The following is a 14,794-nucleotide window of genomic DNA, read 5'->3' as shown; positions in this document are numbered from 1 at the left end:
TTACATAGGCAATATCAGATTTAATGACAGTTCTTTCAATTTTCAATTACAAACTCGGTATACTTTCTTTTGCCCCTCAGTATATATTTGTTACACACCATGTACCATAGTTGCTGCAAATAGTCTTATCTGTATGTTTACTATGTACAGCCTAAGGCTGATATTACACAAATCAGTCAAGTCAATGGCAGACTTAAGGTCTCGTCGTACCATTTCATTTGAAATGGGTTGAAGTGGGTTGGAGAGGAACGGAGTGGGTTTGAGAGGGGCGGGTCGGATGGGAGGGGGGAGAACAGATGGGAGAGGCGCGGGACTGGTGGGAGAGGAGCGGGGCTGGTGGGAGAAGAGCTGAGCGGATGGGAGAGGAGCGGGGCTAGTGGGAGAGGAGCGGGACTGGTGGGAGAGGAGCGGATCGGGTGGGAGAGGAGAGGAGAGGGTGGGAGAGGAGCGGATCGGGTGAGAGAGGAGAGGGTGGGAGAGGAGCGGGGCTTGTGAGATAGGAGAGGGTGGGAGAGGAGCGGGGCTGCTGGGAGAGGAGAGGGTGGGAGAAGAGCGGGGCTGCTGGGTGAGGAGATGGTGGGAGAGGAGCGGGGCTGCTGGGTGAGGAGAGGGTGGGAGAGGAGCGGGGCTGCTGGGTGAGGAGAGGGTGGGAGAGGAGCGGGGCTGGTGGGAGAGGAGAGGGTGGGAGAGGAGAGGGGATGTTGGGAGAGGAGCTGAGCGGATGGGAGAGGAGCGGGGCTGGTGGGAGAGGAGCGGGTCGGGTGGGAGAGGAGCGGGGCTGTTGGGAGAGGAGCTGAGCGGATGGGAGAGGAGCGGGGCTGGTGGGAGAGGAGCGGGGCTGGTGGGAGAGGAGCGGATCGGGTGGGAGAGGAGAGGGTGGGAGAGGAGCGGATCGGGTGGGAGAGGAGCGGAGAGGGTGGGAGAGGAGCGGATCGGGTGAGAGAGGAGAGAAGAGGGTGGGAGAGGAGCGGGGCTGGTGGGAGAGGAGAGGGTGGGAGAGGAGCGGGGCTGTTGGGAAAAGAGAAGGTTGGAGAGGAGCGGGGCTGCTGGGTGAGGAGATGGTGGGAGAGGAGCGGGGCTGGTGGTGGTAGAGGAGAGGGTGGGAGAGGAGCGGGGCTGTTGGGAAAAGAGAAGGTTGGAGAGGAGCGGGGCTGCTGGGTGAGGAGAGGGTGGGAGAGGAGCGGGGCTGGTGGTGGTAGAGGAGAGGGTGGGAGAGGAGCGGGGCTGTTGGGAAAAGAGAAGGTTGGAGAGGAGCGGGGCTGCTGGGTGAGGAGAGGGTGGGAGAGGAGCGGGGCTGGTGGTGGTAGAGGAGAGGGTGGGAGAGGAGCGGGGCTGTTGGGAAAAGAGAAGGTTGGAGAGGAGCGGGGCTGGTGGTGGTAGAGGAGAGGGTGGGAGAGGAGCGGGGCTGCTGGGTGAGGAGAGGGTGGGAGAGGAGCGGGGCTGGTGGTGGTAGAGGAGAGGGTGGGAGAGGAGCGGGGCTGCTGGGTGAGGAGAGGGTGGGAGAGGAGCGGGGCTGGTGGTGGTAGAGGAGAGGGTGGGAGAGGAGCGGGGCTGGTGGTGGTAGAGGAGAACGTGGGAGAGAGGGTGGGCGGGCAGCAGGAAAGGGTTCTTGTGGCTCACTAGGGGTGGGTAGAACTATTCCTGTATGGAATACAAGTGCAAACCGTATCGGCTAAATCAATGCGTGTGCATTACATTGTATACCTGTTGCTCAGCATGTGATGATTGTTGATATTATTCAACAATGGAAATGTTGAGCATCCTCCAAGGGGAATCCTGTAGATGCCTCTACATGTGTTGGTATGGTTGTGCCCACAGGGTGGTAACTGTGTTTCCTGTTCTCTTTCCTGTAGAGTCACATGTCATGGTAAAACAGATTAACAGATAACGCTTTGTTTTTGATTTTTCACCAAAGTTTCGTCACTTGTAATATATTACCACTGAACAGTATTTCATATCATGACATATCATGACATGTCGTCGTAGGTTGTAGTTCTTTTGCGAAACCCACGATCACAGATTTTGTCCTGACAAATCAAAGGTAAAATTTCTGGCAAATCTGAGACTCGAACCGAAAAACAACGATTTTGCTGTCGCGTGGACCAGGTGCGCCCCCCATATTACATATTTGAATTCTAAAACATTTCCACCTGGTAAGTCAAAACGACTCTGTTTGTAGTTACGTTCAATTTATGACATTGATGTTCCCTTTTTATGATACTGTTTCAAGCGGGGTAAAACACAACTCACTCACTCAATGTATATTTGCTCCTTACAAATAGGAAAGCTGCTTCCTTGGTGTAATGGATAAGAAGTCTGCCCAGGGAGAGAGAGGTCGGTATTCGATCCCGGTCGCGTCAAACCAAAAGGCCCTGTTGTGACCCTGCCTGGCGCTCGGCATTAAGGGGATAAAAATGGACTGGTCGGCTCGAAGTCAGCATACTGTGTCCGGTGTTAAACTGCGATAGGGCATCTCAGTGGGCTGGCACTAGAACACCAACACAAGTCCGAACCAGTACAAGCAGCTACACGCACACCATACAAAAAGACACAAGCACACCAAACAAAGTGACACAAGTACACCATACAAAAAGACACAAGCACACCATACAAAGTGACACAAGCACACCAAACAAAGAGACACAAGCACACCATACAAAGAGACACAAGCATATCATAGAAAAAGACACAAGCACATCATACAAAGAGACACAAGCACACCACACAAAGAGACACATGCACACCATACAAAGTGACACAAGCACACCAAACAAAGAGACACAAGCAAACCATACAAAGAGATACAAGCACACAATACAAAGAGACACAAGCACACCATACAAAGAGACACAAGCACATCATACAAAAAAAACACAAGCACACCATACAAAGAGACACAAGCACACCACACAAAGAGACACAAGGACACCATACAAAGTGACACAAGCACACCATACAAAGAGACACAAGCACACCACACAAAGAGACACAAGCACACCACACAAAGAGACACAAGCACACCACACAAAGAGACACAAGTACACCACACAAAGAGACACAAGCACACCATACAAGGAGACACAAGCACACCATACAAAGAGACTAAAATGAGACGTCATATCAAATACATCATGTAACGTATAACAGTTAAAACTTTCTCAACATGTGACATGGAAGTGGTTTTTGTTTAAACATATTTTATTCAGATTGAAATGGATTGGGAGCAAGCTATCCAACTTAGGACTCCCCCTCCGTGGTATTTACAAAAGCTTGTACAGTAAATCATATACAAGGATAAAAGAAAAGAAGACGAGTGTATAGATATAAAAGAAATGTACAAGAGAAAGACTAGTATATTTACATTAATGTGTTACCCAAATTTCTTTGAATGACTAATAAACATTTGCACTGCCTTAAAGATAAGTGGATTTTCGATAATGGACAAACATTCATTTCCGTTTAACATCAAACTTAATTCAATTTAACATTGTTGTTCTGTAAAATGTCCCGAATTATTATAAACATGGATTTTCTTTGGTGGACATACAATGGACAAAATACAAATTAATGAAATGAGATTTCACATGGATTACCATTTTGACATATTGGATAACATTTCTCGATATCTCTAATTTAACTGGCTTTTCATGTATCTTAATCGAGTATGATAAATATTTAACTTTCTAACATCAAAGGAAAAATATGGAGATGCAATACATTGCCCTTTCTATATGAATAACTTGAATTGGGATGTAGATGTACAATTTCTACCTGCTGCAGGAATAGTGTTCCATAACCTTACAGGTTGAGTGTATTAATCTAAAGCGGTACCATTAGAGTGTCAAAAGTTATCTCCCCTTGTCATATGTGACATATGTATCCTATCATATATATTTTTTCTTAATACATTGACGATCAACTGTATAAAATATGTCTTGTTCCAATGGAAACAAAACCAATTATTATTATGCTTGTTATCCATGTCATATTCCATGTCGCGAGAAAAAAAGCGAAATGACACCCACGAATATAAAGTACGGAAAGTATTCCGTGTCCACCTAGTGGCGCCACACACGCTGTTACTGTCACTGGATTGTCGGCCCAACCTATTTCTATGACGGTCAAAGTCCAGGTGAAACATCCCCATATGTAGGAGCCTGCATAAAAACTCACACAACAAGATCCACATTTAGCACCTAGCAACGAGGTACCTGGTCCCGATCTAAACACACACTCATACCAGAGTGCATTAATCTGGTATATAATTGTAACCTGTAATTGGTGTAAGCATCCACAAGTCGCATCGGGTGGCCAGATGAAAGATCTCAGCAGCACCTCTATCTGAACACGATCGGCTATTTCCGGTGATAATAGGTATCTGAGGTAACTCGTAGCCATTGTAAGCCGGGTATATATTTGTCCTCATGACCGTCACGTGATGCAAACACCCTACAGTGCAGACGACAGTTCTGCATGGTTTGTCAGAGATAAGAAACTGCAAACTTGGAGAAAGCGTCCGTCTGAATAAGTTATGGGACTCATCGACAGTTTTTTTAATAGTTATTTACGCTAATCAGTATATCCCGTCAGTTTATATTTGATTACACAAACATGTTGGAACTGTATTTCTAAACGTTGTTGTTTTCGAACATAAATGGAATGTATTAGTATCATTCTTATAAATAAGTAGTTCAGTATATATAAGACTAACAAAAATGAACACAGATGAAATTTTAACCCGCCAACAAATGTGCATCTAAGATCGTGTTCAGGTGGAAGCCTGTTTACTGTTGGGGCAGAAGTTGTCCCATTTCCTACGGTGTCCTCCCATTAGTTAGACAGCCAGTTGTTAGACACCTTAAAATAACAACTTTTCTGGTTGCGTGCACAACAAAGTGCAATGCTGTTACCTTGATTGATAATGGAATGACCCATAGCTAAACATCAAGATATACACATGCACAAACGTTAAGCGCCACCCACCCTATTTGTGAGCTGTTACTTTTGGCACTTAATGATGACTATTATAACGAGATGTACGATTGTTATAAGCCGTATATGTAAACCTCATGTGATGCAAAAGTTGTCTCACAGCAAGTTTATCTCGTGTTCCAAAAGAATATGAGCAGAAAGGAATTTTACCGAAGACCAGAAATTGAAGGATTAGAAAACATTGAAAAACTTTTTTTTGTCATGTAACTGTCATGATATCAACAGACAATATCAGGTGTCACATAGACACCCTAGGGAGTGCAGAGTCTATTGCAAGACAGAAACGTCAGTAGCGTGTGTATGATCCACGGACATTAACCACAGCTTCAACCCTACGCCTCATACTCATTACATGTCGTTTCTCTGATGCTTCTCTGAGGCAAACGGATCCATTCTTCATGAAGTGCGGCTTCAAGTCCAGCGAGATTTTGAACTGGGGGGATCACGATGTCTGATTTTCCGGCCAAGAAAGTCCCAGAGATACTCAATCGGATTAAGATCCGGACTACAGGCCGGCCAAGGAAGAGTGGCAATAGCTTCTTGACGCAAATAAGCCAAAACTGCCCGGTCATCGTCGAGAGTCTCTGATGGGTAATCCACTGCAGTCTTAAATCTGTTGAAGTGGCAAATGGATTTCGTCTGACTATCCTGAAAAGACGTCTATCCTCTCTGTAATAAGTCTTTCTTGGCCTACCAGACCTATACCTGTCACTGACATCATTGGTTTGACCATGTTTGACGAGTAATAACACTGTGATGACGACCCATTTGTCTTACAATGGCCCTGCATGACATACCAGCATTTTTCATGCCTATCACTTGCCATCTTTCAGCGTTCGTTAACTTTCTCCTCACCATGGCTGATTTTCAACCTCTATTGGAAAGGGAATCTCACACAGGCAAAATGGTCTGAATTTCGCTATTTATAGGGTAGGGGAACTGCAGCAACATGTAAAGCACGCTTTCTTTGTGGTATCTGGACAAATTTGGGTTCATGAAACTATGGAAGCCTAATTCAGTCATACATCATCATATTTCGTATTTCTGATTCCCACACGTGAAATCAAGAGACTTTGAATATGGTGGCGCTTAACCTTTGTGCACGTGTATATAACAAAACAAAAAGACGTGTTAAGTCAGATGTACTTATTTTATAAACGTTCATCTCAGATTTGGCTGTTACATCAGATGTATATACACATATATTAAATTTAGTCATGATATGTACACAACGTCATACTCGGTTCATCCTGTTGTCAGACTAAGGTCTTTGGGCAAGTTTCAGGAGCTGGCCCACAGCATCTAAAAACTGAACTGGAGTCTTCTGACCAAGGCGTAGATGGTCTTTCAATATTGGGATATTGGGATGGCGATGAGGCAGGGACTGGTTCAACCGGCAGTGAAAACCTTCCAGACTGTTGTTGGTGCCTGGCCCTTCAGTTTCATGGTGATTCCACAGGGGCAGCGGAAACCTTGCATCATCAACCACCACCCCCCCCCCCCCCCCCCCCCTCCCCAGTTGATAACCATGTAGTCTTTGAAATCTTCAATGCGACGACGATCAGGGGAAGAGTTCATTACATCCAGCATACATCTTGCATTCGGTTTGGGGGAAGTAGAGCCAGGCTAGACAATGAACCTTGAGACATGCCTAATTAGTTCACTGAGTAGGACTGTACCATTGTTGTGGGCACTGTCTTAATTAATCCCCTACTTCAGTGTCTGACAACTGGCTGTCTAACTAATGGGAGATAACCCTTCCTACACTCACAGCCGAGTCTTCCTGCGATTACGGAAAGTGACGGAAAGGGTTGGCGAAAAGAGCGAAACCTCTTTCAACCACGAGGCTTGATGTCCTAACATCGATTAACCGATTGGTTAATGATTGCTTTGCTATGTGAAACCGGACAGTAAATAAGAGCTACCATCGCGCTACTACGTTGTCCTTTAGATGGACTGAAAAGGCAGCCGACGCTGTATCTATCAGATAATGTGGGAGCCAGGACAGGTAGGCGTTATTTTCGTTCCTTTCCTTAGTGGTGCCTGTTTGAAGACACTACACGTAACTTGTGATACATAAATACATGCTTATGATATTTTTGTAAGCGTAGAATGGATTATATGAAGGGGTTTGTCGCTTTTGGACAGGCCTCTCCCAACTCCACTACATCTATATGTACTGCAGACTGAAGTCACACAGGACATTGAACACTGGTGTTACTTTGAACGGAGCGGTTGGGTACTCTTGTGGTTAAAGTGGTCACTCGTCACGCCCAGGACCCGGGTTCGAATACCGACATGGATACAATGTGTGAAGCCCATCCTTGTGTCCCACATGGTTGTAGTCACTGGTTTGCCTCGCCCGGGGCATCTTCCTGAGGCAAGCGTGTCCACTAGCCTATATCAATGTCTAGTTTTTACCCTTGCCACATCAAGGCCACTTTCCATGGCTCGACCCTGGTGCCACCTTGTGTAGATCATGAGTTGTGCCCCTTGTATTGAAAACGCGATATCCAATCAGATCACTTTTCTTATCTCGTATGGCTTCACAAAGATGGTGACTACCATAGGCGACGACAATACTTTCAGTTTCATACGAAGGTGTACCTGTCGTGTATGTTGATTTTGTTAATGTTCTCTGACTAGACTATCGACATGTGCAATAGTCCAGTCATATTTAGCACAGAAAAGTCGGCTTGGTATTGCAAGGATGGAAAAAAGACTTAAATGATAAGGCTAGTGCACGCTCTTGCCTCGGTAAAATGCGTCCTGGGTAGTAGTGCTGACTGGCAATTTACTCATTCACTAACCCACTTGTTTGCTATTTAGTTGTTAGTGTTAGGTGGTTATGCGCCCATGTTGTTGTTTAAAGAGCTGAAACGACTTTTTAGGTTCTAAGAATGAAGATATCCTTCAGGTATGCAAAATTTGAGAGAAAGGAAACGCGGTAGCATCAGATTACAGATTATGCCAATAATAAGTTTCGCAATGCCATCTTATGGTTTCAGACAATGGAAATTCAAACGAACTTACGTAACAGAAGAGACGAGAACACGAGTGGGGAAAGAATGAATGTCAGACCTCGAAGAGATTCTAGCAATCCAGTAGAGCCTAGCGCTAACTGCGGTAACACTGAAGACATCTCTGATAAAGAGATGGAATGAGGTCAACCTGGGGGTGTTGGTGGAGCTTGGAGAAGAAAAAGTGATCATGCTTTGTCAGAAGAAGAGTGTGAATATGACGATGGTGGAGGAAGGTGGAGGAGAGATCAATATTCCTCTGGAGGAAGAGATGGAGGAGGCATTGACGTCGTCGGAGGAAGGAGAAGAGACGGAGATGACTCGGTTGAAGGAAAGCAGGGAGAATATGTTGGTGGGCGAGGAAGATGGAGGAGAGATCAATATTCCACTGGAGGGAGAGATGGAGGAGGCACTGGCGTCAGTGAAGGAAGGAGAAGAGACGGAGATGGCTCCGTTGAAGGAAGGCAGGGAGAATATGACGATGGTGGAGGGAGGTGGAGGAGAGTTAATAGTGGAGGAGTTCATTATGAGTACTGTCTCTGGTATCAGATTATTTGGTATAATCATATATATGGTAAGAGTGTGCGTATTATGGTCACTGAAAATGTTTTCAATCAAGATATTAGGTGATATAGATGAAAACAATCAGTGGAAGGGAACACCTTATCTAGACCAATATATTTCAGACAGCATGGATATTCTCTCTCTTTTTCATAATTAACAAATACATATATCTAAAGGGTATATTTTGCTGGGAAAAGAAATTGAATGTGTTAATTTCTTACTAAAAATGAACTGACTGCTTTTATTGTCACCATCTCCTGATGGAAAATGCCCGTGGTGGTTTCAACATGATCCCATTCCAATTATTCAGTATTCCATTTCAGTTCAAAGACAAATGAAACCAGGTGATTTAAATAACCTCATGTTCCTTTTTGATTATTATTTCAGTAATGCCAAGACGAGTCCGAACCGGAAGGAAGAAGCATCGGTCAAGGTCAAGGAGGACAGGCATACAACATACACGGACAGTTTGTATGGAGTCCAAGGTCACACGTCCAACCAACTCTGTGAAGCGCAGCTTGAGGCCACACTTCAAATACGAGGACATTGATCTTAAGATTAGGCTTTGGGTTATGATGATCCTGACCCTGATCATGTTTATGAAGGATTAATCAATCATTGAACTGTTGCATGTAAAATCATGCGGGGTTGTATATTATATATATTTGTTGTATATATATATACGTAACAGAACCACCTCCAAACCCCAAAGAGCGCACCATCTTCACTGCCACCGACTCTCACACACTCTTTCTCCTTGCCCAAGCGCAGCATGCGCAGATTTGATGTCAGGAATGCGTGAACAGGTTTATAAAATTGAAATACGTGCAGGAAACTATGATTTTGCAAGTAATATTTTAAACATAAATTCAGATTGAATTCGAACCACCAGAAAAAGATATTAACGAGATTGATGTTCAACAGAGAAATATCTTATTTGTAAAACACATTTACAAGTTCTACCTTTTTGCTTGGACATCTTCAGGTAGATCTCTCAGTTGAACATGAATCTCGTTAATATGTCTTTCTGAAGGGTGGAATTCACTCTAGATTCTATGTTTAAAATATTAGACAAAATCTTAGTATCCTGCGCGTATTTCAATAAAAAAAAAACTGTTCACGGATTCCTGGCATCAAATCTGCGCATGCTGGGCTTGGGAAAGGAGAAAGAGTGTGTGAGAGTGGGTGGCAGTAAGGATGTTGCGCTCTTTTGGGCTAGGAAGGGTGGGTTTACCTATTCCTGTATGGAATACAAGTGTATGCCGCATCGGCTAAATCAATGCGTGTGCATTACGGTTATTTTCTGTTGCTAAGATGGTGGTGATTATTCACATTATTTATCAACGGAAAATGTTTCTGTATCCTCGAAGAGGAGTTCTGTAGATGGCTCTACACGTATATAGCTTCCATACTCCCTTTAGAGCCTTTTTTTTTGTCAACGAACAACGAAGTATTATTTTGCAAAACAGGATGTTAACTTTGTTTTCCCTTATACCTTTGTACATATAACAATAAAACAGTTGAGATAACGATTTTGTGTTTATTGTGTCATTTGAAGAAATTGTGAATTCACACATGTGATAATATTGAGAAACGTAATTACAGATTACAACGGATGACGGAAGTCAGGCATAGCACAGTCTGTATTCTGTCACGTGGGTTCAGTCATTTTGAATCTGAAGCCACAAAACAGAATTTCAAAAAAATGAAAGCATGTCAGCTTTATCTGTGAGCTGCCTTTATGACGCACATCGGAGATGTCTACCTCTGTTTGTGAAACCCATGATAACAAGTATAGTGATGACAACTAACCAAGGGTCATAATCCATGCGAATCTAGGATTTGAACCCAGGACTAGCAGGTACTAACAGTTACGACAACTGGGTCAGTTGTGTTTCTATGTTTCCCCTCTAAATACACGTGTACCTCATATAGCTGACGGCCTCAGTGGTCTAGTGGTTAGAGCGTATGTCAGGAGAGCGGAAGGTCGGTGATTCGAAACCCTGTCACTAAACGATACAATTAATGTTGCAATGAATAAAACAGACATTCACCTTGAAGGCTGTTTATTCATATTCCATATGTCATGAATATCACTCAAAGTGGCACCCACAAGATCAGAAACCACTAATCATTCTACATAAAAAATAATGACTCCGGTTAAGTATACCGTGTCCACCCCCTCCAGTGTTTGATCAACATCTGTTCGTCCATTTAATCTACATCGATATACATTTATTTAGTTAATTTCACTAAAGTACTGCCGATTGAATAAATATTTTAGATTGAATGACATTACGCGAAGCCCCAAATCGGGACATTCTGGCACGTGATATTATGCACGCTCACCTGGTAAAGATGTACACTTCTGAATGCACGTAGCCGATTGGTTGGTTATCGTTTTGGTAATGGGAACAGGACAGTATATAAGAGCTACCATCGCACTATTGCGTAGTTTTCTTTCTGGAAGGGGTGTGTAGTTGAAGCTGTTTCTATCAGATATTGATCTTGTTCCTACGCTTCATAATGGAGGTAAGAGGTGACTTTCGACGCTGGGATCTGTTCACACTCGGCGGGGCCATGTGACGTCGTACCTTCGGACTTTCAAAAGAAAACACAATTAAAGTTCAATTCTCAGAATTGAATCACCTTAATACAGGTGTTTCACGGCCAGTTTCAAAGAAAAGTTGAAAAGAAAAGTTGGTAGATGTCAAGCAGTGCTAACAATCTGACCAAACGCTAGACAGCTGTATTGAGTGTCCTCTGATCACCCTCTAGTCCACGCGCGTTGTGAAAATTGACCACAAGAAAATTACGTTTTCTTATATTCAAGAGAAAGATATGAATTGCTCGAAAAGATTATTGCTAACTAAATCTAATAACAGTGCAACAATTGTACAGCTCAGGAAGAAAAACATTGTACATATATACCTAGGAGACATAATCCCCCTTAACATACTGATAGGAAACACGGTCGTCGTGTATGTTGGCAGGTCCCGAGTGTTTATCTGCGAACAGAGAGGACCTGACAACCAGATCGTTACTCTCAAGTCGCCACGGATCTTTGGACGACGGAGAAGCAGAATATAATGCATTTCACTTATAGTAAACTCAAAACCCATCGGTGTTGTAATAATAATTAATATGTCTTTCCAAAATAATGTTTATATGTCCCTCCTTCTGTCAGCTGCGGGCCGTCATACGACCTTGACGACAAGAGATTGCGATCTCCTGACCATCAGGCATGGTGCCACTCACAAGAGGTTCACAAGAGGGGAACCTTGTGGCAGGAAGTACCCGCTTGTCCATCCCATCGGGGTCAAGGTCACCGGAAAGCATGGCGGCGTACCCTTCGTGCCCGAGAAGATCTTTCACCGCGACTGAGAGGGTTGTATATCCTAATTAACCAAAGATTGACCATTCTCATGCAGTTCCTGAAAAAATATAGTTGGTTGGTTGGTTTGTTGTTTAACGCCGCACTCAGCAATATTCCAGCTATATGACGGCGGTGAAAAGATAAAGCACATTATGACATCTGTATAATTATGCACTATACATACCTTGCAATGTTAGTGCGACATATAATACACTGTCAGCTAAGATATACATATGTATGTTTAATATACACAGCTTTTCACTGTGAGCCGCATCGGCTGACATAACACAAACATTTATGTGTAATATGTACAGCGTATCATTGTATGCTGTAGTGGGTGATATTACACAAAGTTGTATGTTTAATATGTACAGCGTATCATTGTAAGCTGTAGTGGGTGATATTACACAAACGTATGTTTGATATGTACAGCGTATCATTGTAAGCTGTAATGGGTGATATTACACAAACGAATGTTTAATATGTACAGCGTATCATTGTAAGCTGTAATGGGTGATATTACACAAACGTATGTTTGATATGTACAGCGTATCACTGTAAGCTGTAATGGGTGATATTACACAAAGTTGTATGTTTAATATGTACAGCGTATCATTGTAAGCTGTAATGGGTGATATTACACAAACGAATGTTTAATATGTACAGCGTATCATTGTAAGCTGTAATGGGTGATATTACACAAACGTATGTTTGATATGTACAGCGTATCATTGTAAGCTGTAATGGGTGATATTACACACATTTGTGCATTCATGATATACAGATTACCACTGTCAGACTTCAGGCCTTGTCGTTCCATTTCACTTGAAAGCTGTGTCAATATCGATTTGTCAATACTGTATAATGTGTAAGTATTGGAAGAAAAGTTTGCAATTGAATCAATCCATTTATTGGCGAGCGGTTTCAGCTTTTATTTGAGGGCGATGGGGAAGCGTAGTGGTCAAAGTGTTCGCTCGTCAAGCCAAAGACCCAGGTTTGATTCCTCACATGGTACATGTCTGCAACCTCACTAAATCATTCATTTTAGAGAATGGTGTGTGGTTTGAAGAAGTTCGTTTGAGATGAAAGCGCTCGCCAGTAAAATGTATCTCATGTGCGACCTAAGAGTTGAAACGTTATGGATGTGTGTATATATGAAATTTATGTGTTTATCCTGAAACTTACTTTTTATAATTCCGTCAAAGATTATAGTCTCTATTGCGAAAGACAATCATCATATTAGTATGTTGACCTCAACTCGTACATGGGGAACATGAAATGGATCCACTCGTGAAAATGAACATAACATTATTCACTTCCACAGATTAACACATTCCGTCATCAAATCTGCCACGTCAAGGATCGGAGAAGGCAGTGGGCCAACGAGATCCATTACGGCAGTCATCCCGTGATTCACGATGGTATCATTTAGGAACAGTTTATCTGTCACCCCGAAGACAAGATCAGATTACATCCTACTTAGAGGGACCTTGTATTCGGTATTGCACAACAAGCGCATGCGCGCATGGTGTTGCTAATTAACATCTCTTTCAGCTTGAAGAAAGTCTCAGGTCTCTACTAAGGTGTGTACGATGAGTCAACAGGGCATTGTCAGCCACTAACCGCGTAGGCGAATGAAATAACACACCTGGACTAACTTTACCTTTACATATCTTGAAAAACCGTTGGTTAGAAGCTAGGTGAAAACCAATATTCTATAATTGATGTATTTGTAATAGGTTGAAATATATAGCTTTATATGGGCTGAAAAAGTATTTTGTCAGTGTCTGTTTGTTACGTGCCATATGTTCATATTGATATTTCAGTTTCCACAGAAAAACATACATTATTCCTAGGACCACACTGCTGACAGCACGAGGTGTCCATAATACAGCGTTGGTCAGGCTGTGTGCATGTCAACGTGACCCAGTAGGATATGGTCACTGGTTTGCCTCGTCCGGGGAAGTAGCGCTTACTCACTCACTCACTAACCCACTTGTTTTTATTGTTAAGTTCGGTGGTTATGCGCCCAGACAGAGTTCTTTTAAGAGCAAAAACACTTTATAGGTTGTAAGAATGAAGATATCCCAAAGTAGGGGATGCAAAACTTGAGGAAAAGGAACCTACCCAAATTTCACAATGCGGTCAACTGTAAAAGGAAAACATAATTTTGGGAAAATATATACACATTTCTATAGGACATAACTATTTGCACTCTCATGGTATAACGTGCCATGATAGGGTGTATTAACTGACTTCTTTTCTTTCTTACGCACACACACATACATACATTGATCTCAAAGAATACCTCAAAATTGGGCTCCTAGTTTGGATTGAAATTGGGGCTATGATGATTATGATTGTGATCATGTTTATCGCATTCTCCCTGCTTTCCTTCATCAGCACCATCTTCGTCTGTATGTAATATAATAAAACACGTTCTGACTCATGTCAAATATTGAACATATATTATACATGTCAACACGTGAGAATAATAGAAAAAAAGTCATTCTATTTTAATCATTCAGTGTTTTTGTAATTGTATGTTAAAAGACCAGTCCACTTTGGGATAAAGAGGACAGGCAGTGGATTAGCTACCCACTGGACCATCAACTTTGTTATTTTAGTTGTCGCGATTTGGGCATGTAGTTATTTTGGGGGGTGCCGATTTTCTGATTCAATGAGATTGTACCTCACTTCCATTGCGGCTTGAGAGCTCACGATTGAGGTTGGAGTTAAGAAAGTGGTCACTGGGTATAACGTATTAGTCAGAATATATCTGACTACAGTGTTAATTAACAAACAGACATTCTATCAAAGAATACAAACCACAAGTCATTAG

At 42.9% G+C, this 14,794-nt stretch overlaps 1 protein-coding gene and 1 pseudogene across 1 annotated transcript; one reads left to right on the top strand and one right to left on the bottom strand.

Moving 5' to 3' along the window:
• Positions 1-90: 90 nt before the first annotated feature.
• On the bottom strand, positions 91-6,586 carry LOC139450984 (uncharacterized). The gene is made up of 2 exons (XM_071232804.1): positions 6,574-6,586; positions 91-1,619 (listed from the first exon to the last, which is right to left on the bottom strand). Exons 1-2 carry the CDS (start codon positions 6,584-6,586, stop codon positions 91-93), a joined length of 1,542 nt encoding a protein of 513 aa, XP_071088905.1.
• A 4,516-nt stretch (positions 6,587-11,102) lies between these two features.
• On the top strand, positions 11,103-11,960 carry LOC139450983 (uncharacterized; annotated as a pseudogene).
• The last annotated feature ends 2,834 nt before the right edge of the window (positions 11,961-14,794 follow it).

This window comes from Haliotis cracherodii, unplaced genomic scaffold (assembly GCF_022045235.1).
Source record: "Haliotis cracherodii isolate W230 unplaced genomic scaffold, xgHalCrac1.p SCAF_8, whole genome shotgun sequence".
In the NCBI taxonomy this organism is placed as follows: domain Eukaryota; kingdom Metazoa; phylum Mollusca; class Gastropoda; order Lepetellida; family Haliotidae; genus Haliotis; species Haliotis cracherodii.
Note: the sequence above shows the minus strand (reverse complement) of the source record. Positions and strands in the feature narration are given on the sequence as shown.